The following is a 25928-nucleotide window of genomic DNA, read 5'->3' on the forward strand; positions in this document are numbered from 1 at the left end:
TTAAAACTGTTAGAGCTTCCGCACTTGAAAGAAACGGGCTTAGTATTTTTTGGTTTATGTTTCTGCTTTGGAGTTATTTTTAATACTTGGAAAAGATTATTTGTAAATCACTGTGTCTGGTTTCTACTCTCGGGCCTGTATTCGCGTGTGGTGTCAGGAAATAACACTGAAATGATCTTTTCGTTTTTTACGCTTTACGTTCACGCCGACTGACATTCATTTACCCTTTTTTGTTTCCTTTGGCGGGAATTAAGAGAGAAGATGACAGATTTTCATCAGCTGCGAGTCATAATAGAGCGGCGAGAGAGTACAAAAGCCCAGCGCAGGGCCACTGTCAAGCACAACCCCGTTGAGGCCGTTGGATTCACTTGATCTTTGAGAATCATTTGTTAGCTAAATTTCATAAAACTGATCCCACTGCTACCAAGGTATACCTTAGACCAATTGCTTTCTTTTCTTTGTTGATTGGACAACAAAGTTTATTGATTTGCTATTTTGCCCGAGGCAGGTTTTGGATTAAAGGCGTGAACTGATGGCGAACAAAAGTTTAAACTTTTACGGCGTGGTGGTGTTTTCGCTGATTGCGATTCAAACAGGTCCAGTGGCACTAGAAAGACAAACGGTAGACGAGGTGGTAAGTGTAGTTCATTGTTTCGTGTGTAACATTGGTTCTATGTAACATAGCAGTAGTTTTGTTTCGTAAAACAGGTTCCCACTGATTTTTTTTCTCGCATGGCACAGTTAAGCTAATGTTTGCAGCAACGCTATAAAAGCAACATTTGAAACATTTGTCTCCGTCTGAAAAGTAACAAACGAACTTCGTAGGAAACACTTTTTTGTCCGAAAGAATTTCGTGAAGGCTGGTTGGCCGGTTCCTTTCCGTGATCTGTAGCTTTTAAGAGGATTAGTAAAAAAAAAAACATAACTCATTTACTAAAAGCATTTCAATTTAAAACAAGTGATGGTTGACCTGTAAAGTCCTTGGCGAAATTAAGTCGAACGTTTAATCGCGTTTTCCCTTCAAAATCTGGTTTTCGTACTTAATTTCCTTAGACGAAGCTATTACTGTGATTATAAAACAACTTTGGTACAGAAATCACATTGAACCATAAAATTTATTAGAAAGCTATGTGCAATAAAATCAAGTTTATGTTGACAAATTTTACTGAGTACAATCTACTTTCAAGGGCTTAATTTATATGAGGACCGTAGCTTCCGTTGATATCACTAGTTTAATTAAAAGAAAAAACACTTCATTCTCCACCGATATTGTGAAGGAATCTTTCGGTCTGTGTCCTTAGAAAACTAACAGCATGTTCATAACTATATGTAATGTAATTTCCTGAAAATAGTCTCATCAAATGCTAATTGAATCTTCACGCAACCTAAGAGTGGTTGGTCAAAAAACGCTGATTAAGGGAGGATTAAAGAATAAATCTTTGTGTGCTGTTAACGTGGCTATAAATAAGCACATCGTGACTATATATACCGCGTTGACTCATTTTTCGTGCTATGTACTCAGTGGCACTTGCATAAGAAGATTAAGGTTATTCCCCAGTATTGCCTTGCGCATCCCTACTGCGCATAATTTCACGCGTGATTAGCCCGCGCATTAACAAATGGCAGCTTTTTCTTTACAGAGAGGTAACTGGTCATTTTCTCGCAAACGAGTATGGTGACCTATCATTTTTTTCCGTTGTTTTGAACTGAGTAATAAATTTCTCTGTGTAAACTAAATATGGACCAAATCTCAGTGTAGAACAAAAACCAATGGTCAGAAACGTGAATTTAGGAAGCAATCGTGACTACAATCTTAGTGCTATTATAAGGATTTACATGGATATAAACAAGTTGCTTTTGCTCCTAGACGAACATGGGGACCCCTCATTTTTATTTCAAAATTTAAGTTCCTATAATATAAACAATCGATGGGCAAAGTTTCACAAAAATCTCAGTGCATAAGAAGATTAAGTAGCGGTTGTCAAGAAGTATTTGTTGAGGGTCTTCATTTTCCCTTTCTTTTTTCTTGGAATACCCTGACATACATACTTTATTTAACCATACCATGCGCTTGCGGTCCTTACAATCCAAACCGAAATCATTTTTTACTACCCGGGTATAAGGACGCCAAATTTACACCACCCTGTCAAGAAGGAATTCGTTTGGGCGTGTCAGTTGCTAGTGACGGTGCAATTTAGTGTCTTTTTTCTTTACTGCGACATACCTTAGTTTCTCGCCAGTTACTTTTACCCACATTCACGCTCTGTTGTAAGATTATGATTAGTTGTCTCACGACAGTCCGGCGTTTCTTCGGTAAGGAGATAAAAAGGGTCGGACTTTGTACTTGTTTATATAGGTAGGTCTTCATCAGCTGTTGGTAGTTAATTTAAAACAACACAGCTAATTGTCTAGGTCACAAAAATGTTTTTTCGTTTGGTCTGTTCTGTCGGGCAGATGTTTAGAAATCGCTGAAATTGCTAATTAAACCGAGGTGATAAACTCTTTTAAAAGATGATTATCTACTAGATGAGCTGCCTCTGTTACGGAACAACGTAAGCGGATGTTTGAATTTTTAACGTTAATTTTTGTATCTCGCAATTTAACGTTTAACAACAAGTTAGCTGTGGAAATTGCCCTTCATACTAATATTGTTTACTTTCACTATCAGGAAAGCGATGACGTTATAAATCCTGCCGCTTTCAACGACGAGCTCTTGAGGCAAGTCCGTGACTCTAATGCTTCAGCCCCCGCTATGGCTGAAGAAATAAAGAAACGTGGAAATGAGCTCAAAAAATTCATTTTATTTCCCCTAATGCGTCACAAAGAAAAGCAAGGGCATGACAGAAATCAGAGCCCAACGAAACATCATGAAGAACACCACCATCAACATCAGCACATTTCTCCATCTGCTGGAATCCATTTGCCACGTCCATCTCCCACATTTCCCTTCAACACGAGGGCAGATGAACATGTTGACTTCTCAACTGAAGAATATGCGCAGATTACTCCAACCCCATCGGTGGACAGCTGGTTGACTCGGTTGATCTTTACTCCAAAGCTTCGTTATGCAAGAGCTGACAAAGTTCCCGATGATTCACAAGTAAAGATAGCAAAAATTAGCAGTTTAAATTCAAGTCCTACTCCAACATTCACTCCCGTAAGCTCGGTGATGACGCTGTCGATGCAACCAAATCAGAGCGTGACAGGTATTTTAAAATATTGCGCGTTATTCACCAGAGTAATTGTTGTTCTTGAGGTGCAAATGTTTCGCTTATAGCACGGTCTCAACGTTCTAATGACAGTAATCTCTATCAATCAACCAGTCAATCAATAAATCAACACTTTATTTAAACACGTTTCGCCTAAGAGCTAAGTAAGGTCGATCACAATACGAACGTGTAAAGGACGAAAGTAGCTGGATTTTATCACTTTTTTGGGTCAACGTAGTCATAATTAAGCTTGATATACAAAGGGCAATTGTCTTGTCAGTACTTCATGGTAACCAGGATCGACAAAAGCCTTTCACCGTTATGTCCACTATCATAGGAATAGTTGCTCACGCCACCAAAGGGGAAGCTACTCCAATCCGTAACATTTGGAAACCACGTAACATTATTATCTTCATAATGTGTTTTGCTGCTTTGAGAACTGATTTGCAACACGCTGTAAAACCATGTAAACTCCACCTGCTAGCCTTGTTTTATTATTTTCTGAAGCGAAGGCTCAGTTGTGACTTTGATCCCCCAAACGAAAGGGGAACCACTATGCCCAGCCAAGCCAGAAAATCTTGGGTATCATAGCAGAGGAAAGCACCCTATTGATTTGAACACGGTCTAATCAACCTACCTGCCGTTCCGATAGATGTGTTGCTAGTCTATATGCAGCTCCCACATTTTGTCAGGTTTTGTCAACAATCGCATACTCACGGGTGAAGAGAGGCACTAAAAAGATAACTAGTCCTGTTGAAACCCAACTCAAGGACTGCCAGGCTAAACTTCTCCTTTTCTTCCATAGTGTTTCAACTTACTGGCATCGTGTTGAGATGTCAGACTTTTTACTGAAAAATTATGACGTACTGAGACACGTAGCATTTTGATGTTTTTTGGTTTGTTTCTGATTTTTGTTGTTTTCATCGGCTTCAGGACACCCAACGGACCCATCAGATGAACAGGATCCTTGCACTGTATGGCAGAACTGTGCTTTAAATCAGCTCCTGAAAGCCAGCCGCTGGTTTCAGAAATTACCCAGCTGTTCTTGTCAGCTTCAACCAGCGCATTTCATCTACAACAACACAATTTACGACCCGGCATTGAACAAGTCCTTTCAGTGGAGAGGAATGAAGGTGGATAAAAAAGGCCTTCTCAGACGTACAGCAGAGTTCTGCATTCGATCTCTTCCACGTACCAGCCTCAGCGCCCAAGTTTGTTGCTATGACTCCAAGTTCCAACTGATCACCCGGGGGACTGGGGCAGGCGCACCGTTCGTTGTGTCCCCGGATCGGAATGCCTCGATGCATTACAAGCTGGACGTCTTGCCTATTCGTCTTTGTAATGGGGACTGGACGCGTTATCACGCCGTGCGCCCTCCCAATAATGGCCGTAACTGTTCTGCAAACCCGGATGACAACGAATTTGCTCTTCAAGTACTGAAGGCAAGGGATTACTAGCCGAGAGTTTTCTACGGACTTATGGCATCCTTAAAACTATGTTCCTTCGATTATTTACAAGAATGAACCTATAAAAGTCTCTCAGTTGCAGAAGAACCTGAGAAAACTAACAGCTTATCGTCTGATTGTTTTTCAAGATTCAGTAGTACAATAATAATGTGACGTCATTATATTTTGTAACCGCGCCAGTAAACTAGTAGTGGCTATTGTCTCAGTGTTATAATAAACCTTGCCATAGTAGTTATGGAGACATTTTGTTATTGCTGCCACTATAGAAAAGTCCTTGATCAGTACGTTCATATCGAAATGCAGTTCAAATGTATTTTAGACGTTAAACAAAGCTTTTATTGATAGCTTTAATGATGTTTTGTATGAAAAATTTTACATCGTTCGTAGATGCATGAGACCCTACGCGGGATTGAGGATTCTCTTTGATTTGGCCTTTGATGCAGCGAAAAAATAAGGAGTAGGGAGAGGGGGTGGGGCAACAAATGAATGCTTTCTTCCCCACGCCCTGCTCTTTCCCCCTTTTTTCCCCTTCCCTTCCCCACTTCGCTACAGGCGTTATTTTCGCCGGAGACAAGTGACAATCAGAAATACGTCTGCCTTCGCAGGCTAAACTTCTCCCCATTTTTTGCCCACCCGAAGCTCGCTCGATTACTCTCACGCTTACTCGATCTCCCCGCTTGGAAAATATAAAGGAAACGTCTGCTAGGCAAGCTTGTCGCATGTCGACTTGATTCACAGTGTTTTGTCGCGCACCTCTAAATGTGCGTAAAGAATAACAACAATAGGAAACCGATTACTTGCAGGAAAAGCTGGACCGCCGAAGACACCTCCTAATTATTCATTTAAGTAACGCGAGCTACATGCTGCCAGTCACGCTTGGTGCCGCTTAGCAAGGAACTGTTTTCTATTAATTGTAACTTACTCTGTGTAAATAAAGGCTTAGTATCATTTTTTTCATCCTTTTATTTTTCTAATCTGAAAAATACGAGAAGTCTAGTGTATTTCTGTTATATTTATAGGCCTAAGATTTTCTTTCCAAATCCGATTCCATATTTCGAGACATTTCTTCTCATTTAATTACTGTAAAACATTACAATCCCATCTCTTGAGGAAGTTATTTGCCCTTGTCATTGAAGGCGTCCAAAAATTTCCGACAATTATTATTTACTTGTCGAAGTTGTCCTCTCATTCGTTTTGTGATACACTTGATAATACTGAAATCCAACATGTGCACTTCCTTATAAAGTTATTGCAATCTGTGTCAAGAGCAGCATTACAAATATGCTGTAACAGTAAATTTTGCAGTTTTGTGTGAAAATATCACTGCTACAATTAAACAAACATTTAACATGATCCTCAGTTACAGCAGTACAGAGTTCATCCGTTACAACGCTAATATGACCTGTTCAATTTTCACAAAGATCTTGAAATTTTAACCATTGAGTTCATGTTAAGTGCAATTGGTCGCGGCCTTTTCAAGTAAGTCCAGGTGGATTCTTTTATGCTTATGCTTATGCTCATGTCGTTATTGTGTCCAGTGGGGATATGTTGGCATGAGCATAAGCATAAGCATAAGCATATTAAAAAGCACAAACGGAAGACTATCAGCCAATCAGCGAGCCCTTTATGCTTATGTCAACGATGTCCTCACTAAGCAGAAGCGTAACCAGAAGCATAAAGGCCTGTCCAAACAGGGAATGTTTTGTGGCCAAACATCATCAAACATTGCTTTGTGACCAGACATGCTGATGTGGAAGTGAGTGGCCAAACGGTTGAAAATGTTTGATCAAACACAAATCAAACTATGAATACAAGCCGCTGAGCAAGCAAAGTATGCATGCGCGCGCCAAACATGTTTGATAAGGCTGTCTAAACGAACAAAACATCGCCCATGAAACACGAGAACAAAAGAAATATTGTTTGATCGAATGTTTGATGGCCTTCAAAATTTATCAAACACGACCAAACAGCACCAAACAAGGTCGGCAAACTGTAAAATGTTTGGTCACCAAACATTATTTGATGGTGTTTGGTCGCCAAACATTTCCCGTTTGGACAGACCTTCAGAAGAACGCTTGCTTATGCTTATGTCGCGGCCGTCCCCACAAGAGCATAAGTTTGTTATGCTTATGCTTATGCTTATGCTTATGCTTATGCTTATGCTTATGCTTATGCTTATGCTTATGCTTATGCTTATGCTTATACTTATCCTTGCGATCGGGCTTATCAGCATGTATTGGATATATTCCAGGCATATATTTTATAGAACAACTCAAACACTGGGAATATAGCAGCAGAAGGAACGTAAGTAACGGTGAGTCCTTCTTTCCTGTTTTAAACCATTAACTTCCAACGAATAACCTCGTGATTTGCATAAACTTGAACTCGCTCACATGCCGCAACAGTTCATAACTTTCCTGGTGGAAAAAACAATAACCAATTTTTCCTAAAATATGGATATTCGACCAAATGGTATTTACAAGAGGCCATTTATACTAGTCAAAGTTTGCCTTTATTTTTTCCTTTCCAAGAGACACAAATGGCGGCTTTACAAATACGCTTAGCTAAAATGCTACAAACAAAACTTCAAGAAACTTATTTCACGATTTTAAAGTATAAGAATAGAATAATAGGATCGTTCTTACGGCCCCGCTGTTTTCGTAAAGAAACGTGAAATTTTGGATATTTTAGGCCCGAAAACCGCCTTTATAACGAAATTTCTTTCCATAAAAAATCGTTCGAGCTCTAAGCTATTTTCCTTGAATAAGTTCACCCAAAGGTGTTTTTTGCGAAATAAAAGAAAAATGTATTTTTTTCATGATTGTCTTTCAATTCTCGACATTCTGAGAAAATCATTCTTAATATGTTGCCCGATGCATTCGCGGTTCTTGAATACATTAATCTAGTTTTTGGCACTCAGAAAGCATTTGCTGCTATTTGGTTCTCCGAGGACCTTTTGAGTTCCGTTTTGCTAGCTCCTGTATTGCCACAGAATTCACTTCTGGAATGCGACAATCGTTTTCATTCTTCGACGCAGACATTTCCATTAGAGTGACAGAAGACTGCTGAGTCAGTTGACCGTTACATTGCATTAGACTCAATTTCAATCTGCGTGAATTTGCCCTTAAATTAATCGAAAATTGTGCCGTTCTCAACCAATCAGATTTGAGAACTCTTTCAGTTAGTAAAAGACCTTAGACAATTTTCGCTTTTCCCTGTGTATTCACATAAGTTTGATTGACATTTTTCCTTGCTTCATGCCTTCTCCTAATTTACAAGCGTCTTTTTACAAGGTACTTCACTCGAAGATTCTTCCGTTTCGTTTTTCTACTTATTTTGCGAAATTTTCATTTTTTATTCTGAATTTTTTTTGTAATAAAAAGTAACGTTAAGAAATTACGACGTTTCGACCTCTCCGAGGTCATTTTCAAGTGGGAATAAAAATTATAAAATTAGCATAAATATGTTTCTAACAGTAAAACAATAGTCACAGTAGTTAAAAATGTCACGAACGGTAGAATGCAACAAAATGAGTAGCATAAGTGATAAAAATATTTACGAAGTTAAAAAATGAGAAAATAAAATGAGACAATAAAATGAGACAATAAAACAATAAAACAATACTAATAAACTTAACGCATTGATCTGAACAAAGAATTCAATGCGAATTGAATCACACTGTTTGTTCAGTGTTGGTAGAAAAAAACAATTCGAAAATAAGACAGTAAAATTTGTTCTGACACTTTCTTAAAATTTTAAAACCTTGCTCGATGTCATCCGGCTTCTTTACACATTGCTCTCTTAGGTGGTTTCCAACTGCCGATCCATGTGGTCTTTGTGGTCTTCGATTCGTTGGTGTAGGCCGACAAAACCTGCACTAAACAGGTCACGCTTAAGACAATACACTACGCATAGCTTATTCACTAGGGGCGGCTTGTCTTCCCTCACTTTGATATCGTCCTTGATCCTTCGACTTGTGTACACTGGGCTAATTTCTGCATTGATCTTTCGAATGAGGTCGCTAAGCTGTCTGCGTACTGCGTTGGCAGATTTCTGGTCTTTAAAAGGCAGCACGACTCTAACTGGAGCTTCTGTCTTCTCATATACTTAGGTACGTAAATCTTCAGACCCTTTTGAATTAATGAATTGACGGATGGTAGACTGCACGACAGTCACTGTTGAACACCATGCTTTATCGTGCGTTTGAGCTCTCATCTACTTGGAAGTTGTTTCATGAGGAATGTGAACGCTTTAAAGAGACCTTTGCCCGACTGCACTACCCAAACAGTCTTGTGCAGTCTACCAGTCTACTTTTTAACTTCGTAAATATTTTTATCACTTATCTTACTGACATATTTTATCGCATTCTATCGTTCGTGACATTTTTTACTGTTAGATACATATATATGCTAATTTCATCTATTTTTTACTCTCACTCTAAACGTCCTGATTTTTTATCGTTAGTTTTTACTACAAAATCCTCTCAAAGAAATAAATCATCAAGATTCTGAAATTTTTAATGCGGTTAGCATGTTAGCACAAGCGTTCTTTACACCATTTCTTGACCGCCTTTCTTAGCCGTCTTCCGTCCTCTGACAAAGTTCTGAGTATTTTGAGGAACATGGGCCTCGACGGCCAATTTTTCCAATTTTCGTTTAGAAATGAACACTGTCATTACCTATTCAGGTTATGAAAAGCTGAGCTTTTAGATCTGAACAGGTCTAGATGATTGCGACATTGAAAAGTAAAATCTAAGTTCATTTTTTACTTGGTGCCGTCCTCGACGTTGCTGACGCCGAAGCTCCCTATCACGACAATTTTTTATCGCAATGTTCAACAAAGGGCAATTTGCCGGCGAATGATAAATGGAGACAAAAAACATAAAAGGGATATACGCTTCACGTCCAGAACACAACGGCAGAGCGTTTTCGTTTATCACCAAGGAGACAAATTAGCAAACAGATGCTTGAGCGATTTTCAATTGGGTGTCAAAAGTAATCAGGCAATTACTTTGCTTTTGGTTTTATTACGGTTTGAGATTGGTTGAGTAGTCTAACTGGTAAGTATAGAGCAGTTTTCGATTGAGTGTCGTAAAACCAAAACCGAGACTAAAGTAATTGTCTGATTACTTTCAACGCTCTAATATTGGTTTGGTTTTGGCTTTACGGCACTTAGTTGACAACCGCACTAATTGGTTTGGTTTTCAGTCAGTCGATTGTAAACCGAATTGTTGTCATTGTTGATAGACAACAATCCACAAATAATCACAACAAACCTGAAATCTAATTTTCCTCTCTTCACATCCAGGTCTTGATATCATTTATGCTTGATAACGTATTTTTGAAGTTATATGTGTGTTTTACAACATTTAACATTAATCTTCATAACAAGCTAAGTAATTTAAAATCTAACTGTAATCCCATGATTATGCTTTTCACAGGCTTCACTGTGCATGTATTTATCTTGCGGCCTGGTGGGGATAGGTATCGATAAAATAATGTTCGTATATCACAGTTAAATACAAATAATTTTACACTGATCTCATAAGGGCTATACAGCAGTCTCCGGTGATTATGTGATATTAAAATTACAGACTGAAAGATACAGGCAGGTGCTAGGAACCTTTTTGTGTTTGTCCAACTCTGACAGGTTTAAAAATTTACATTTTCTTCATTTCATCAAAATTCTATTTTCAACTTCATGGAGGTAAATTTGTTGAGCTTAAAAGACATAGGAAACTAAAGCAATGACAACGGCGACGCCGAGGACGACGCCTGGTAAAAAACTGAATTTATTTTGTCTGAATCGTTCAGATCTTGTCAACCTATCTAAAAACTTGCTCAGGCTAAATATGTAATGATAGAGTTGAATTCTAAAAGGAAATACGAAAACTTGGCTGTTGTGGTTCACGTTCTCCAAAATACTCAGAACTTGGTCATTTCTCGTTGTTGTTTTGCAGCGAACGGCTACGAAATGTACAAATATCTATAACTCACTCCGACATAGTTATTATTCTGCTCATTAAGCCTTTTGTTTGGTGACGTTGTCGTTGCTTTCGTGGTTTCCTTAAGCTCCCTATTTACATTTTAACAAAATATCTAGCTTATTCTCGTTTGTATGCGTGTACTGACCGGATGATAGGTCATCTTTCTTTGAAACTCAACTTCAAACGAGATTTGAAATTATTGTCTGTAAGATATTTAGTAGAATTTTCGGTTACATAACTAAGTACCAAAAGTTCCCGCCTGATTTCAATCGACGAATTATACAGGACTGCATGCCGCTGTAGCAGCCATACTAAAATACTTTAATAATACAGTCTAGCTATGCATTGCAATTGAACGAAGAAAAGTCCTTTTGTAAAGTGAACAAAGGCTTCCGATGGTGACATTTCATGTTTCTCATTGTCAATCTGTCTTGACCAGAATGAACATTTATGACGTCACTTCGGTATTATTTAAATAAGTTTCGCTCGTTCTCCAAGCAGGTGAAAACAGCTCGAAACGACAACACATACAACACATCGCACCATCGCAAATCTGCTACAGCTAAGTTTGAGTTGATCCTTGGATTACTTCAAGCCACAAGCTAGCATTTTGAAATGACCAGGAACAAGATTTTGCCATACTGCAAGGTGATTGTGGGACGTCCTAAGCTTTGCTTTGGTAAGTCGACCTTTCCGTTTCATTTGTCTTCGGTTTATGTCGCCGAGAGTCATGAAACAAGCCCGGATGATGACATGGGTAACATGCTACCAGGCGAATTCTGGGTTGTGTTCAGGTTACATGCTACCAGGCGAATTCTGGGTTGTGTTCAGGTTACAAGCTAGCAATAGAAGCGACGCTGTTGTTAAGTTCGTTCAATTTTAGTTCTTCTTTAAATGGATAGGCTTGGTTACAGGCAAACCGATTGATGAATCTCATGTTCAAAATAACTGGTTAAATATATAACAAGTGGTGCTGGAGATGCCAATTCTTTTTATTAAACTGCTCCGCGAAATACGACTAAATATGTGTTTTATTAAATGTTCGTCGTAAATTAATGTAAACTTCCGTTTGTTAAACCCCTGTTTAGGTTTGGCCCTCGCTGCCCATTTCTCAGTTATCATATTAACAGCAATTCTTCATACTACTGGTTATGATATTATTCCGGCGGACTTCTCTCAAGTTCCTCTTAACCTCGAGCAGGATGATTCCAAACTCAGAGCGGATGCTTGGAACTTTGTTGACCAAGACCCGCAAATCGATTTAAACGCTGCCTCGCTCGGTGTTCAAGGAGAACGAGCGGCGAAATACGACATGCTGCAATTGATATACGAGATGGAAAATGGGAACATTTTCACCAAGGAGAACCTGAAGTTGATTCAGAAAACCGAACGAGAATTGTTTGCCAACGAGGTTTTTCGACAGAAGTTGTGTTTGAAGACGCAAAACAGCCAGTGCAAACAACCCACTTCAATAATTAGGTTTTTCGATGGCTCTTATCAAAAGTTTCATCGGTTGCTAAACGATACCGAATTTGATAACATCCCCCGAGTTTTAAGCGCTGCAAAATCCATGAACCACACGAGAGCAATCTTAGATTATCACCTCGGTAAAGACGCGGTGATTAATTCAAAAACCGCGACCTCGCTTTACACTCGAACATTCCTTAGCCTCGGTTTTCCTTTTAAAGGTTTTCAAAGCACAGCGGACCGGCCAGATGATCAGTGGGACTTTGCACAAAAACATTCGGGAGAAGCATTTGCTGAAAAGCTTGACGAGCTTTACGAATCAGGTGTCGGTGAAATGAAATTTTACTACAACCTCAGATCGCTGTTTTTCGATGCTGTGTCCAGACAAGTCATTTTTGATCTCTTACTTGTGCTTGGCAGTTTCGCATTTATTTTCTTTTTCGTGCTGTTTCAGACTCGGTCTCTTTGGATTACTGGATGGGGACTGTTCAGTATCTTTTCTAGCTTTTTTGGCGCTAACTTAATCTACAGAATTGTCTTCGATTTCCGATACATCGGCATTTTTCACGTGTTGTCCGTTTTCATCATTCTTGGTATTGGGGCTGATGATGTATTTGTCTTCTGTGACACTTGGCGTGCGTCAAAGGACAAAGTCTATCCAAATCTGGTCAGTCGGTTTTCTCATGTGTACTCCCATGCAGCTGGTGCCATGTTCATAACATCGTTTACAACAATGGTGGCTTTCATTTCTAACGTGTTTTCGCCGTTGCTAGGCGTTTCGTCATTCGGTACGTTTTCCGCATTGCTTGTCTTTGTCAACTACTGCTCCGTGATCATATTCTTCCCGACAGTTGTAATTACTCACGAGCTCTACTGGAAGAATTGGAAGTGGCCTTGCTGCAAGGTGTTCCACATTTTCTGTGACAGGAATCCACGGGACAACCGGATTTCACCAACACTCACAGGAGACATTGAAGAAGAGAAAGATTCTTCGCTGGAATCTGTTTCAAGCAGTCACACTCGACTGGTGGCCAGGCTCTTTGGAGGAGTTTTCTTTGACAAAGTTGTTGGCCATAAAGTTACCCGGTGGATTATAATTGTTGTATTCACCGTGTTTATCTGCCTGTCAGTGACGTATGCAACACGGATAAAGGTCGACGAGGAGCAGGTAATATAGATATCTTTGCCCCGGTTTGACTGAAATCAGAGTAAAAGCAGCTATGTTATCGTAAATTGTCTCTGGCAGTTTACTGTGTATTCCGTTTCTGTAGGAGAGGTTTCTTCTCCGGACAACATTGTCGAGACAACGTCTACTGGGTTAGTTCAACAGAAATTGGAAGCTTTGGCTCTTGCGAAAAATTATTCAAACGAAAGAGTTCGTTTCCTGGACATAAAGTGAAAGTCTCTTGCTGTGGCTACAGTTTTTCCGGCGTTTTTTTACGCAGTGACTTTTCAGTGGGAGCACGCACATAAGGCCGAATAATTGACGTTTTAGGCCCGGTCCGCACTACGCAGGAGAAATTTGAAAACGCAGCTTTATTTCTACGGTGAGGCCTACCGTCCACACTAATCCGTCACGAAAATGGAGCTTTTCGGAAACGTTCTTCAAACGGAAGGAATTTGAATACGCCAGCTTTGCGGTTTAGTGTGGACGGAAAGCATTTTAAAAACGGAAAACTGACGATGACGCCACGATAATCAAGTGATTTCCCTGTCCTAGTTTTACTCAAAGACAAATCCAAAATGACCGGTGATTGTTGCGTTTTGAAATTTCTTCGGTGTAGTATGGACGGAAAACATTTAATACGTTTACAGACTGAAACGCCGTTTCAAATTTCTCGCGTAGCGTGGACGGAGCCTTAACGTTTAATATTTCTTTTGAAAAAACGACATATTTTTTAAGTGATCTAAAACAGTAAAATCGATCTTATAAGAACTTTGTTAAAGACTAAATTTTTGGCAACATTCAGTTGCCTCCGTCAGAGTAGAAGCAGTTTCATCTGCATAATTTACAGTTCTTATTTGCCGTAGGTCCCCAGCTCTGCTTATATTTCATGCTGATAATATTTCTTCTGCATTTGAATATACATAAGCGTACACAATCTTTACTTTAAGTAGCTTAATACATTTTTTTTAACTTGGATACTTATTTAAATAAACAGGTAACTGTGCGAGTTTGAAATTTGAAATCATGAAAACCTATTAAATATGCACTTGCAAGGTTCTATCTTTTCCTTTGTTTTAAATATTCGTATTTCTAGGGAGATCTCGCGAAGAAAAGTTTTTAGGTTCTGAAGCCTTTTTAAACTAAAATAGGCCATTTTCAATATCTTAAAATTCTAACTTGGCCCCGAGGCTTGGGGGAATAAAACAAAAAAAAAAATCACATCGTTGTCGAGGATGAATAAGTTATGTTTTATGTCTTATGTTTTATTCCTTAAACCTCGGAGCCAAGTTAGAATTTTAAAATGTCGAAATTGGCCTATTTTGCGCAGATATCGACTTTTGTCGATCCCATTAAATCTCTTGTTTCTACGTTCCGTTATTCTGAATTGCACTGTAATGATCTCATTTTTTTGTAGGTTAATATTTGGGGAAAGGGAACAAACTGGCACAGTGTAAAGCGGCTGACGGCGGTCGCCTTTAAACCGAGCTCAGAAGACAATGTGATCAACTTGTACATCGTATGGGGTTTAAAGAATCAAGACCGCAGTGAATGTCACTTCACAGACTTCAACTGCAAGGGAAACACTGTGCTGGACAGAAGCTTTGATCTGAACCCTCCGCCATGTCAGTTAGCGATGCTGGTAAGATTTGTTAACAGTGGAATACTTTGTTGGGGCAGCTGTTAGATTTCCCGAGAAGATATGTCCTTTATTAATCAACTACGATGAGCTAAATCATTCAGTCAGTAATTCAATCTGTCGGTCTGTCAGAACGTTAGTGAGTGCGGCATCAGTAAGTCAATTTTTCAGTCCATGACCGTCTGTTTGTAAGTCAGTCAGTCAGTCCGTTGGTCCGCAAGTCGATCAATTGGCCAGTTCGTTTGTCTGTCTGTCTGTCTGTCTGTCTGTCTGTCTGTCTGTCTATCTGTCTATTCGTCAGCTAGTAAGTTCGTCCGTCCGCAAATCTGTTAGATTAAAAAGATTAATGGATCAGCAATTCACTTGACCACTGATGAGTGAATCAATCAATCAATTAGTCATTCAGCCAGTTTATTGAGTCCGTCAGTCATTCGGCAATGGCAAAACCAGAGGAGGAGCCTAGGATTTATTCCTTTTCTTCCTTTTCCCTCCGCTTATTAACAAGCTGGCCACATGCTTTCCCTTTTTAAGGTCATTCCCCAGTATTGCATTGCGCATCCCTACTGCGCATAATTTCACGCGTGATTAGCGCGCACGCATTAAAATGGCGGCTTTTTCTTTACGGCTGGACCTCGCCATAGAGGTAAATCATCATTTTCTCGCAAACGAGTATGGTGACCTGTCATTTTTTTCTGTTGTTTTAAATTGAGTAATAACTTTCTCTGTGTAAAATAAATATGGACCAATTCTCAGTGTAGAACAAAAAAACAATCGTCGGAAACGTGAATTTAGCAAGCAGTCGTGACTACAATCATGGTGCTATTATAGAGCGTTTTCACTCACGTGACCAGCAGCCATGCAAATTTATTGGAACAAAAGAAAGTGTTTACATAAGAAAAGAGTTCAACTCCCACAGGATTGGTTTGGTACACCAACTTGGCCGCTGTTTCATTGTCTTGGAACACCAATATGGCTGCCTTGACGTGATGTGAAAACGCTCTATGAGGATTTATTGGGTATAAACAAGGTGCCGTTGCTCCTAAACGAACATGGGGACCCCCATTTTCATTTCAAAATTTAAGTTCCTATAATATAAACAATCAATAGGAAAAGTTTCACAAAAATAATCTCAGTGCAGGTTCTATTTCAGTGAAATGACCTTAAACACATCTAGACTGTAATCAAGCAGTTGTTTGTTAAACAGTTCAACAATCAATTTCAATTGCATGCTTGGATATCAGCTATAGTTTTGGCTTACTCCACACCTGTTTTGTTTCAGGAATCACAAAGCATTCTAGATTTTAAAATCGTTCATGCTTTCGACCTATTTTGCAAACCAATAGTTGCTTAAATTAATCGATAAATGTTTCAATGAGATCGACCAAGTGAAAGTCACATGTTTTGGTGTAGACACTTACTTAGTCCGTAGCTTCGCTTTGTGAAAAATTTTAAACCGCTTTTTGAAACTGCCGAAGACAAGCTTGTTAATTTAAAATCAGCTTATGTATTAAAAGGTCTCCCTCTCCGCGGTGGCTGATATCTAGAAGCTGAGTAAAACCGATTTAAAACTATTTCGGCCCGGATAATTCAGTGCTAATCCACAAAGTCAGATCATGCATTGTTCTTCAAAGGATTGCGAGAGGTCATGCTGTTATTTCGTTTTTTTAATCTTCTTTTTTTTTTTGGTCTTAAATTGGTTACTGATAATAGAATTTACCAGCCATTCGGTCAGTGATAAAAATAAAATACGAGGACAAGGCACTACCACAGAAGTACCTCTGAATAACTCATTTCACTTTATTTACTATCTTTTCATCTGAAGTATTCTAATTTTAGGGATTTTCGTTAAAAGAAAATAAAACCAACAAATTAGTTTTAACACAAATTGGTTATTTTTCTTTAGGATTTCTGCAAAGAGTTAAAAAGTTTGAGTGCTGATAAACTGGAGCAGTTGAAGATACGACGGAATGCGGTTACTGGTGAGCCAGACATACGCTGCTTTCTTCAGGACATGAGTACATTTCTTAAGGTGAGTTTTTCGCTCTATTATGAGAGTGTTTCTGTCGAGGAACTATCGGCTGATAATTGCCTCGAGTATATTTGGTGTTCTTAAAACAAATATTTACCCAAGAAGCGAATCTTCAAGGGAAAACATGCTAGTTTTAAGAACATCAAATTTCCAAAGGGCGTGAAAGCCAAATGTAAAATTTGAAAAAGAAAACAGACAAAAACCCACAAAGTGCAGATCAATCAATATTCATTCATGCGTACAGCCTGTTTACAGAAAAATGTTCACCGAAGAGTACTATCTATCCGGGTATTTTCCTCGGACGGGCACGATGGGCCGATAGTGTCTCTCCGCCGATAAACACTGTTGCGTCACATGATCAAATTAAACCAATAAGAATCGGAGAAAATTTAGTGGTGAACTATCCCACATAGAATTTGACAGCGAATAATCTAATTGTTTTAGTATAAATCTACTACTCGTTTAAAACTTTATCTAAATCTTCTCCACAGACACTTCGAAAACGCAAAGAAGCGGCCGTCATTTTGTTGACAACCGCACACTGCTAAACTTCAACAACTGCTAGGCACACTATTTACATGCACAGAATAGATAGTGAGCAAGAACAATAGTAGATTTATATTAAGAAGGAATAGTCGTGCAAATAAACATGACGTAAGTTTACTCTGAATATTGAGACCAATATTCTCCTTTCTGCAGCCTTACGTACCCGGGGAACTCCCATATGAAAAGGTCGGGGATCCTCGTCGGAAAATTGGAATTAAAACCCTAAAGCAGAACAATCTGGGGGTGGCTCGAGCTTTATTTGACCCCTTAAAGATACCACTTCAAACAAAACAGACTCGATTACCAGCCGCTGTTCAGGTAGTAGACCGGATTCGAGAGACCGGCGGAAATCGAGCCTAAAAATGGAAATAACAGCGGTTTTTACTATTATTTCTTCAAGTGCACCCTAAAATATACTTTGACAGATAAAAATAGTGGCGTTTCTTCATGAACACCCTAAGTGATTTATACCCCTAAGCGAGACGACGACCATCCCCGACCTTTTCATAGGGGAGTCCCCCTCTCCCCCCTCCTCCACCCCCCCTCCCCCGAGGCTTATGTAGTCAGAGACTAGTATAACAAGTCAGTATCGTGCAACATGTCTCATGTGTAACCTTTATCAACCTTTTTTCACTTCTTTTTATCGACAGGATGAAGCAAAAAAGTCCAAATATCCAAATGGTACGGATTTTAGCTTCCCTTTAAACAGCGAAAAAATGAGAACCTTGATGCAATACAACCCTAAATTGTACAACACTTCGAAACTTTCGCAAGCGTACTATCGTTTCTTTGAGATGGCACTTGGCTATTGGTTGACTCGTGGTAACACGTCATACAACAACGATGATTTTGTCACCTATGGTCGGCTCCTTGGAGGGCAGGTTGATCCAACGTCTAAGTTGAAGACACCCAGCTTTCAAGGTAAGCGTTTTGAAATTGTACTCCCTAAGAAAATTAAGCTGCCCCTTACGTAATTATTAGTGTCTTTTATGTAGAAAATAGAGGATCTAAATATGTTGACATAGTTCTGAGTTCTCTCAAGAAAAAGTAGGGAAGTGGATAGATAATTTGCTAACAATCAAATTATTGCATATCAATTGGCCCCTACTCCCCTGGAGGTCTTTGGATGGACATTCTCACTTTAAATGATGTTATGTTTAGAAGAGAAGGTATTTAAGGGCCCATTAACCGATCTTTTCGAGCCGTTGCTAAGGAAAATTTATTCTAATGTAATCTCATCATTTTTAGTCAGTTCAGAGTTATTTCATTTGTTTTAACTTTTTCATGATCAGCAACACTAATGATGACGTCATCAGGCCACGCCCATGGTCATGTGACTAATACTGAAAAAACGCAAAGGCTCCCAGGCAAATTACTTTATCGGGATTTTTTTTTGCTGATTTAATATTTTGATATAAATTCTCATTACGCTATGCATAGATTTTGTTTCATTTCTAAAAGGTCGGATCTTGAGGGAATTTCAAAATATTAAAATATTCGCAATTTTCTGAAAAAAGCATGATTTCGAAAAAGGAATGCATAGCTATGTTTCCAACGTTGGCGTTAATCGAAATCCGTCAAAAAAGGCTGGATTTAATGGAAAACCGCGTTTCCTTTAGCATTTAAAGAAACCGGAAGTGCGCCCGATATATATTGGAAGTTACCCTATCAGCGCGTGCGCAATTTACACTACCAGCGCACTTCGGTAAGATCAAACAAAGCCACACGGAGTTAGTTTTTCTCTTTCTATTGCTCTTGTTTTTCTGTCTTTCTCTTATTTTGTCGTTGCTTGTACTTTTTTTACTTTGCATTTTGTGAAACACAAAGAAAAACATCGAAAATGTTTAGCGAATTTGGAAGTTATTGAGTTGTTTTTATTTTCCGCGCTCAGACTGACGTAAGTAATCGGGAGTGAAATTTCACCTCCTTAGCAACGCGCGCGAGCGCGCGCTTAAATCGGTTAATGGGCCCTTAAGGATCGAACTTAATGGAGTACTGAACAATTCACGCGCATGTTACAGAATTATGTGTCAATTTAATGGGAACTACGATATGCTCTTTAACTTGGTATGCGTTAACCACTTTTGCAATTAAGAGAACTAAATGACACGCTCTCTGTAAGATCGGCGAAATGATTTGTTGTTCCTCTCACTTTACAGTTATCTCAACGTTCTGTCTTCGTCATCTCTATACTTTTACTTCGTCTGGAATCTTGGTATTGATAATTTATTTATTTATTTATGTAATACTGATTTAGGTGGTAAATATGGCAACAATCTTTTGTACGCCGGAATCAAGGTCCATACCACAATGACTATGGGTAGCTTAGGATACAAGAAAGGACTTGTTACCTATGATGCTTGGGAGGAATTTGTAAACCAAAAGGTACTAAAACTTGTTTACACTTGAGGTGGCTCAAAACAGTTTTCTGTTGTTTTTTTTTTTGAGACTTTTAGAACTAGGTGCGGTTTTTCAGGCTTGGAACTGTACTGCTTTGAATGGCTGTGCTATTTTTTAAGGAAACTTTCCACTGTACCTTTCATTGTGGTTAAGTCATAAATAAGGGTGCACTGTTCTGTTGCATAGTAACAAACTTGACCCACTTTTTACCATCGATTCCATTTATCTTAAAAGCTAGGCCGGTGATCCTATATTGTTTTATTAAAATCTTTTTGACTATGTACGCTCATTCTTGACCTTGGTGTGTAAATAAACGAACAATTATTCTTGTCACAAGGTCTGAAAAATCGTAAACGAAGCTTTCGACTGTATCGCACAGTCTTCATCAGCGATTAAAGTGAGCTCACGTTGTCACGTGAATGCAAATTGTTCAATCACGTGACAGATGGTCAAAAATGGCGGGAAGATCATAGCCCCTGTCTCTGTTCAGTGTTGGGCGTTGACGTCTGATATGGATGGCCTCCTTCTCAATTTCCCCTCCAACCATCATCTACATCATAAACGTTCAGTTGTGAGGACCCTCCTACACAGAGCAGAACACCTTGCTAGCGAGGAGGAAGATAAGGCAAAGGAAGTACGGCACATCCAGAATGCTCTACTCGCAAATGGTTACAAACGCTGGATATTTAAAGTCCCTTCTCGACCCAGCCCCACAAGTTAGGAGAACAGCACCTTGGAGACACCTAGACCAACCTCCGTAAGCCTGCCTTATGTGTCTGGACTCTCAGAACATCTTAGTAGAGTCTTTAGGGCACAAGACATCCGCACATACCACACGCCTTACAACACGCTGAGGTCCATCTTAGTCCATCCAAAAGACAGGACACCAACTGAAAAGAAGACGGGCGTGGTATACGACATCACATGCAACGATTGCGGAGAGCATTGCATTGGCGAGACAGCGAGAACTCTGGAGAAGCGACTGGGTGAACATCAGAAACAAACAACATCTGCATTCCGGGAACACCAGTCTTAGGCCAACCACGAGATCGACTGGGAAGGAGTCAAGATTCTTGATAAAGAGTCGGTAGATATCAAAAGGAAAATCAAGGAGGCCATCCATATCAGACGTCAACGCCCAACACTGAACAGAGACAGGGGCTATGATCTTCCTGCCATTTTTGACCATCTGTTGTCACGTGATTAAACAATTTGCATTCACGTGACAACGTGAGCTCACTTTAATCGCTGATGAAGACTGTGCGATACAGTCGAAAGCTTCGTTTACGATTTTTTAGACCTTGTGACAAGAATAATTGTTCGTTTAAAATCGTTTTATTACATACAGAAGAAGAAAGAGGGAAAATGATTAAAAAAAATTGTGGAGTGGATTTTGCATAAATTTAAAACAGTGGAAATTTCCAAGTTGGAAAAATTCCGCATTTCGTACGTACATTCCGCTTTTGCTGTTGACTAATTTTTTGCATTAAAAAAGTAGGGTCACCGAATTAGTTTTTGAGATATTAGCTTCGAGGATGAGGAATTTTTCACGCGTGTTCAATGCATAAATTAAAATCTCGACTTTGCAAGATCGCACTTTGTGCACACATGAAGGCTGTCCGCTGCTCAGTAAAGCCCGCAATTCCGCGCGAAAAAACGCAAATACCCGAAAATAGTGTTTCCTTTTTCGCTGTTGTCGTTAGCAGCATTATCTGCAGTAGAAGAGTACCATAAATACCCGAAGGTGAGACTGGCACAGTAAAAGGACGAACAAAACCGGAAGAGTAGTTTTTTCCTGCTGTATTTTAGATTGATAACCGGCGCGATCGATCGCAACACCAACATCACAATTTTCGTTTACGTTCCAGCACAGTGGTTAAAAAGAATACTTTCTCCTTTGAAATTGCCTGAAGGATGGATGTTTTCGAAGGTAAAAATAAGCGATATCGCAAACAGCTCTCTAAAGTCAGCGGAAACAAAGTTTTACGAAGTAGTCCTCGAGCCGCCATTTTTGCAAACTTTAAATCTCGCGCGCTATCTCGCGACCCCTCGGGTGATCGCGTGACGCCTCGTGCTGAAGTGCGCGTTAGAGCCCAGGCTTCTCACGGAAACATTACTGTTTTGAACCACCTTAGATTAGGCTGTGTTCTTGGGTTCCGAATAAAGCATCCGCCGAAATATGTTTGTTAAAGAGTGTTGTGTGTTTCTTTAAAAAGTCATTTGTGGGACAAACCAAGCAGCAGCTCGAGATCAAAGCCCTATATATCTCCCTGGAGTGTAGGCACGACTTTGTTGTTTGTCTTGTTTCTTACTCAAGTGACTGCCTAAACATATATTTTCAACATGGACAATAAACAAGCAATGGACCTACATGATTATCAAATGGTTCCCTGCTCAAAATATATGTATACCTCCCTAAGCAACCAAAAGTAACATGAAATCAGGCATAAGAGAATGACACTTGAGTTAAGATCCTACAAGAAACGTTCCTTTTCTAATTTTCAAGGCGACAGTGTCTCCGTGCATCCAGAAGCACATTGCAGTTCAAAAACTAACTTCTCAGGCTTTCAGTCCCGTCAGTTCTGAGTTTACCTTTGACGACAGTTTTGTTATTTCTCTTCCTGAATTTTGTCTAAGAGCAACTTGTGTTGTCACCTATACTCATTCCACCACTATCTTCGCATGTTGTACTGCTTGAAAAGTCCCATGTGCTCTCCTTTTGTAGCAAAACCTGACGTTTGTTGAAAAATTCATAGACGGGTAAACTCGTGCGCCGAAGTGCATTCCAACTTTGAATAAACTGAATTTGTTTGCAGATGAGTGCAATGCCATCATCATGTGATAATGCTTTCCAGACCACTCCTGAGGCGGCACTGGCGTGGCATTGGATCAAAGTACAACAGGTTTGAAGAATAAAGTTCTGAGTAAATCGTATTTTATATATTGAGTTTCTTGCGTTGCGTTGCGTTCATTTTTTTCATGATGTTTTAGTATATTTTGCCATCTCTTAATCAATTTGGAATGCAATCATTACAATGAGTCAAGTTGTCACACTTGCTGTTGTTCATCTTCCGCACTGTCTCAGGATTAGTTACTACGTTTCACTGCAAAACTGTCTCGTTCTTCTTTATGTTTCCATTTTCACAGGTTCTTGTTCGAAGCGCAGTAAATGGAATTATCATTGGTCTATGCCTTACTCTACCCCTGTTGATAATCATGACCACAAACTGGATTGTGGCATTGCTATGCTGTATGACAATTTCTTTTATCACGGTTGGCGTGGTCGGTATCATTCCACTAGTCGGATGGAAGCTCGGAATACTCGAGTCCCTGAACCTGACCCTAGTCGTTGGATTAGCCGTTGATTACGTGGTCCATCTCGCAGACGGCTACGTCCGCTCCCAGAAGCACTCGCGCGGCGACAAGGTGCGCGAGACGCTGGGTCACGTGGGTATTTCTGTGTTGTCAGGCGCGTGCACAACCGTAGGAGCGTCCATTTTTATGCTGTTTGCGCGAATTCTCTTCTTTTTTCAATTTGGAATCTTTATTTTTTGCACAATTGGACTCTCGATATTTTACGCGTTATTTTTCTTCACCACTGTCCTCGCTCTGGTAGGACCTGAAGGCAGCAGGGGTTCAATACTACCGCTAGTGCGCTATGTGAGAGACAAACTGCGCAACAAGAAACCCACAGATGTCACTTGTCAGCAATGCGATGGACGAGGATTTCATGCCCAGCCCCCTCGAGAGAACAGCACATTTACTCCTGTAGATATCTCGTAAAACCTTGCTATGTCCTTGGGAATGTAAATATCGATTAATTTTACAGGAACATAATTTACAGAAGCAAAACCATTTGAAGAATAAAATGTTAATGCTGTCGCATTAGTTTTTTGTACAGCGGTATGTTGTGCTATAGTTACCAGTTTTTCGCTCGGACAACTGTCACAGGTAGTTCTAGTATGTGTTACACTGTTCGACACAAGGTTGTACCTCGGCGGATCTATGCGAATTTCACGTCGTTAAATTTGTTGTATTTCAAGGTTCTTATCGTCAACGGTCTTTATTCGTCCTATTCACGTAAAGGTTCAAAGGAAACGGAGGGCGTTGTAAACAAAGAAATTTACGGAGCGATTAAAGGTACAAACAGTTTTGTTTAACCGAGTGTTTGGTCTCCAGAATAGTATTTGCTATCGACGGTTACATAAAATGTGGCCAGTTTCTTTCTCATTTCAAAACACCTTACCTCATCTTTAGTAATCTCACCCTTAAGCTGAAGCTAAGTTTCAGTATCATACAGATTCACTCCTTACATTACGCTATCTCTCATGTTGGTGTCACAGTACCACAAAACTGTTAATAGTACGGTCGATCACTGGGATGGGAAGGCGAAGGAGGCACGTCCGAGTGTCCATGTTATAGAGACTGAAATGATAAGAATGCTGTTTTTTTTTTCTGGGTTCAAGTGAACTGTCCATAATATTGAGGTGCCAGTATCACGGAGCTCTTCGACTGTACCGGACAATTTCATTCCCAGAGCCACTCGTCCCTCTTAGCTGCGGGGCCTTGGCAAAGAGGAAAAGCTGGTCATAAAGATATAATTTTGATTAGCAAGATTCCAAGATTTTCGCTACTTCAACGACGTTTTCTTTCCGAAATATATTTACTGGTTGATATCTCACTAAAACGGTTTATGTAGAGGACCTACAGACCTTAACGGGTTTTGACAAAGGAAATTTAAAATAGATGTAAAATTCTGAATGGAAGAGGAATTGATGTGTTTGGTCGAAGATGACTTAATTCATTGAGAACTTTTTGCTAAAACTTCGTTAAGGTCTGTAGGTGCTGTAATCGAACAGTTTGCGGTGAAGATCCACTAGTGAGTATTTTCGGGAGGGAAACCAGCATTTTAGGCCAAGAATCTAGCCAATCAAATCATGTTTCTCCTCGTGCAAAGCCCCTTCCCTTAATATATATTAAAGGCAGAAACCTCGCGTTGGTGGTCATTGTTTTTCCCCAGGGCCACCCCCTTGTGTTCGGGCTCTTTTTCAAATCCCCTGCGGATAATACTTTTTGATCTCGACGAACGGAACGTCTGTGGACATACTAGTAACTTTTTGTAAACCCCGGCAGAGTATTAACTTGAGTCGTGTTATTTGAGGGCTTTTTCCGCTGACAGAAAGCCTTCCCAACCATCAAATTAAATAGGTTAGTTTTAGTCTCTTGGACACGATGACATTGCCATAAATGCATGTAGTATGTTTTAAAAGTCAATAAACCTCGTCCACGTCAGCTTTAGACAAAAACTGCACATAAACAGTGTTGGCATGGAGAGTCAGTCAATAGTTTCTTCAGAATATGTAGTTTCTTCTGCTCTTATTGCAGTAGACTTATGATAGCCAGAAATGATTTAAACTAAGACGAATTAAACAGGCTTCCGGTATGTTAGCACTAGCATAAGTCAAATTTTAAAAAATGTAATGTTATTTGTATTTTAATTAATTCTCACGCAAGGCTACCGTACATTAGAGAACAAACAAACTTTACGAAAATTAAATGTTATGAAAATCAAATTTTCTTTTTCTAAATTCTGGACTCGGTATTTCGGAAAAGGTCAGAAACACTATACTCGTGAAGTCATGATCAATACCTGTTCCCCTCAGCTCGAAATCGTTAATGGTTCAAGATGTTTTACACCTTCCAATTTAAATTCATTGTTCTGAAAACGAAACATGAACAAAATGCATTATGTCAGCTGGAGTTGTTCACACCGTTGACTGAACAAGTTGCAAAAGTCATATATGGGAATACCGAATACAAGAGAACAATGACTCGACAAGGAGCCAGAACTAAGGAAAGTTTAGCAGTTGTTGAACGCTTTTGCATAAATAACCTATATTGGTGTCGACTTTTAAATCAATGTATAATTTATTCAATTTATCCAATGTATCAAAGAAAACTATGAAAGCAGATAAACTGAACATACGGTGTACTCCTTACTAAAAGTTCCAAGACGATGAA

General features: G+C 39.5%; 3 protein-coding genes across 5 annotated transcripts in view; all 3 read left to right on the plus strand.

Annotated features, from left to right (window-relative positions):
• Positions 1–25928, plus strand: part of LOC145485612 (uncharacterized) — a 194857-nt gene that overhangs the window by 86597 nt on the left and 82332 nt on the right. The window lies entirely within an intron of this gene.
• LOC145485346 (uncharacterized) lies at positions 407–4697 on the plus strand. 2 transcript variants are annotated; one of them, XM_081464024.1, is made up of 3 exons: positions 407–634; positions 2669–3206; positions 4143–4697. In XM_081464024.1, exons 1-3 carry the CDS (start codon positions 533–535, stop codon positions 4664–4666), a joined length of 1164 nt encoding a protein of 387 aa, XP_081320150.1. In that variant the 5' UTR covers positions 407–532; the 3' UTR covers positions 4667–4697. The 2 variants fall into 2 exon arrangements, with proteins under 2 accessions (XP_081320150.1, XP_081320149.1); XM_081464023.1 differs by lacking the exon at positions 407–634 and having other exon boundaries at positions 2289–3206.
• On the plus strand, positions 8770–25338 carry LOC145483684 (protein dispatched homolog 1-like). 2 transcript variants are annotated; one of them, XM_081462227.1, is made up of 9 exons: positions 8770–8786; positions 11163–11340; positions 11750–13296; positions 14711–14935; positions 16836–16961; positions 18158–18428; positions 19765–19892; positions 22724–22810; positions 23055–25338. In XM_081462227.1, the coding sequence occupies exons 2-9, from the start codon at positions 11277–11279 to the stop codon at positions 23688–23690; spliced, it is 3084 nt and encodes a 1027-aa protein (XP_081318353.1). In that variant the 5' UTR covers positions 8770–8786; positions 11163–11276; the 3' UTR covers positions 23691–25338. The 2 variants fall into 2 exon arrangements, with proteins under 2 accessions (XP_081318353.1, XP_081318352.1); XM_081462226.1 differs by lacking the exon at positions 8770–8786 and having other exon boundaries at positions 10096–11340.

The sequence above is a fragment of the Orbicella franksi genome, chromosome 4 (assembly GCF_964199315.1).
Source record: "Orbicella franksi chromosome 4, jaOrbFran1.1, whole genome shotgun sequence".
NCBI lineage: Eukaryota > Metazoa > Cnidaria > Anthozoa > Scleractinia > Merulinidae > Orbicella > Orbicella franksi.

Coding starts and splice junctions, on each gene's coding strand:
- LOC145483684 (XM_081462227.1), top strand. CDS start 11,277: ATGACCAGGAACAAGATTTTGCCATACTGCAAGGTGATTGTGGGACGT. Junction 11,341..11,749: donor ACGTCCTAAGCTTTGCTTTG/GTAAGTCGACCT, acceptor ACCCCTGTTTAG/GTTTGGCCCTCGCTGCCCAT. Junction 19,893..22,723: donor AGGAATTTGTAAACCAAAAG/GTACTAAAACTT, acceptor ATTTGTTTGCAG/ATGAGTGCAATGCCATCATC.
- LOC145485346 (XM_081464023.1), top strand. CDS start 2,561: ATGTTTGAATTTTTAACGTTAATTTTTGTATCTCGCAATTTAACGTTT. Junction 3,207..4,142: donor ACCAAATCAGAGCGTGACAG/GTATTTTAAAAT, acceptor CATCGGCTTCAG/GACACCCAACGGACCCATCA.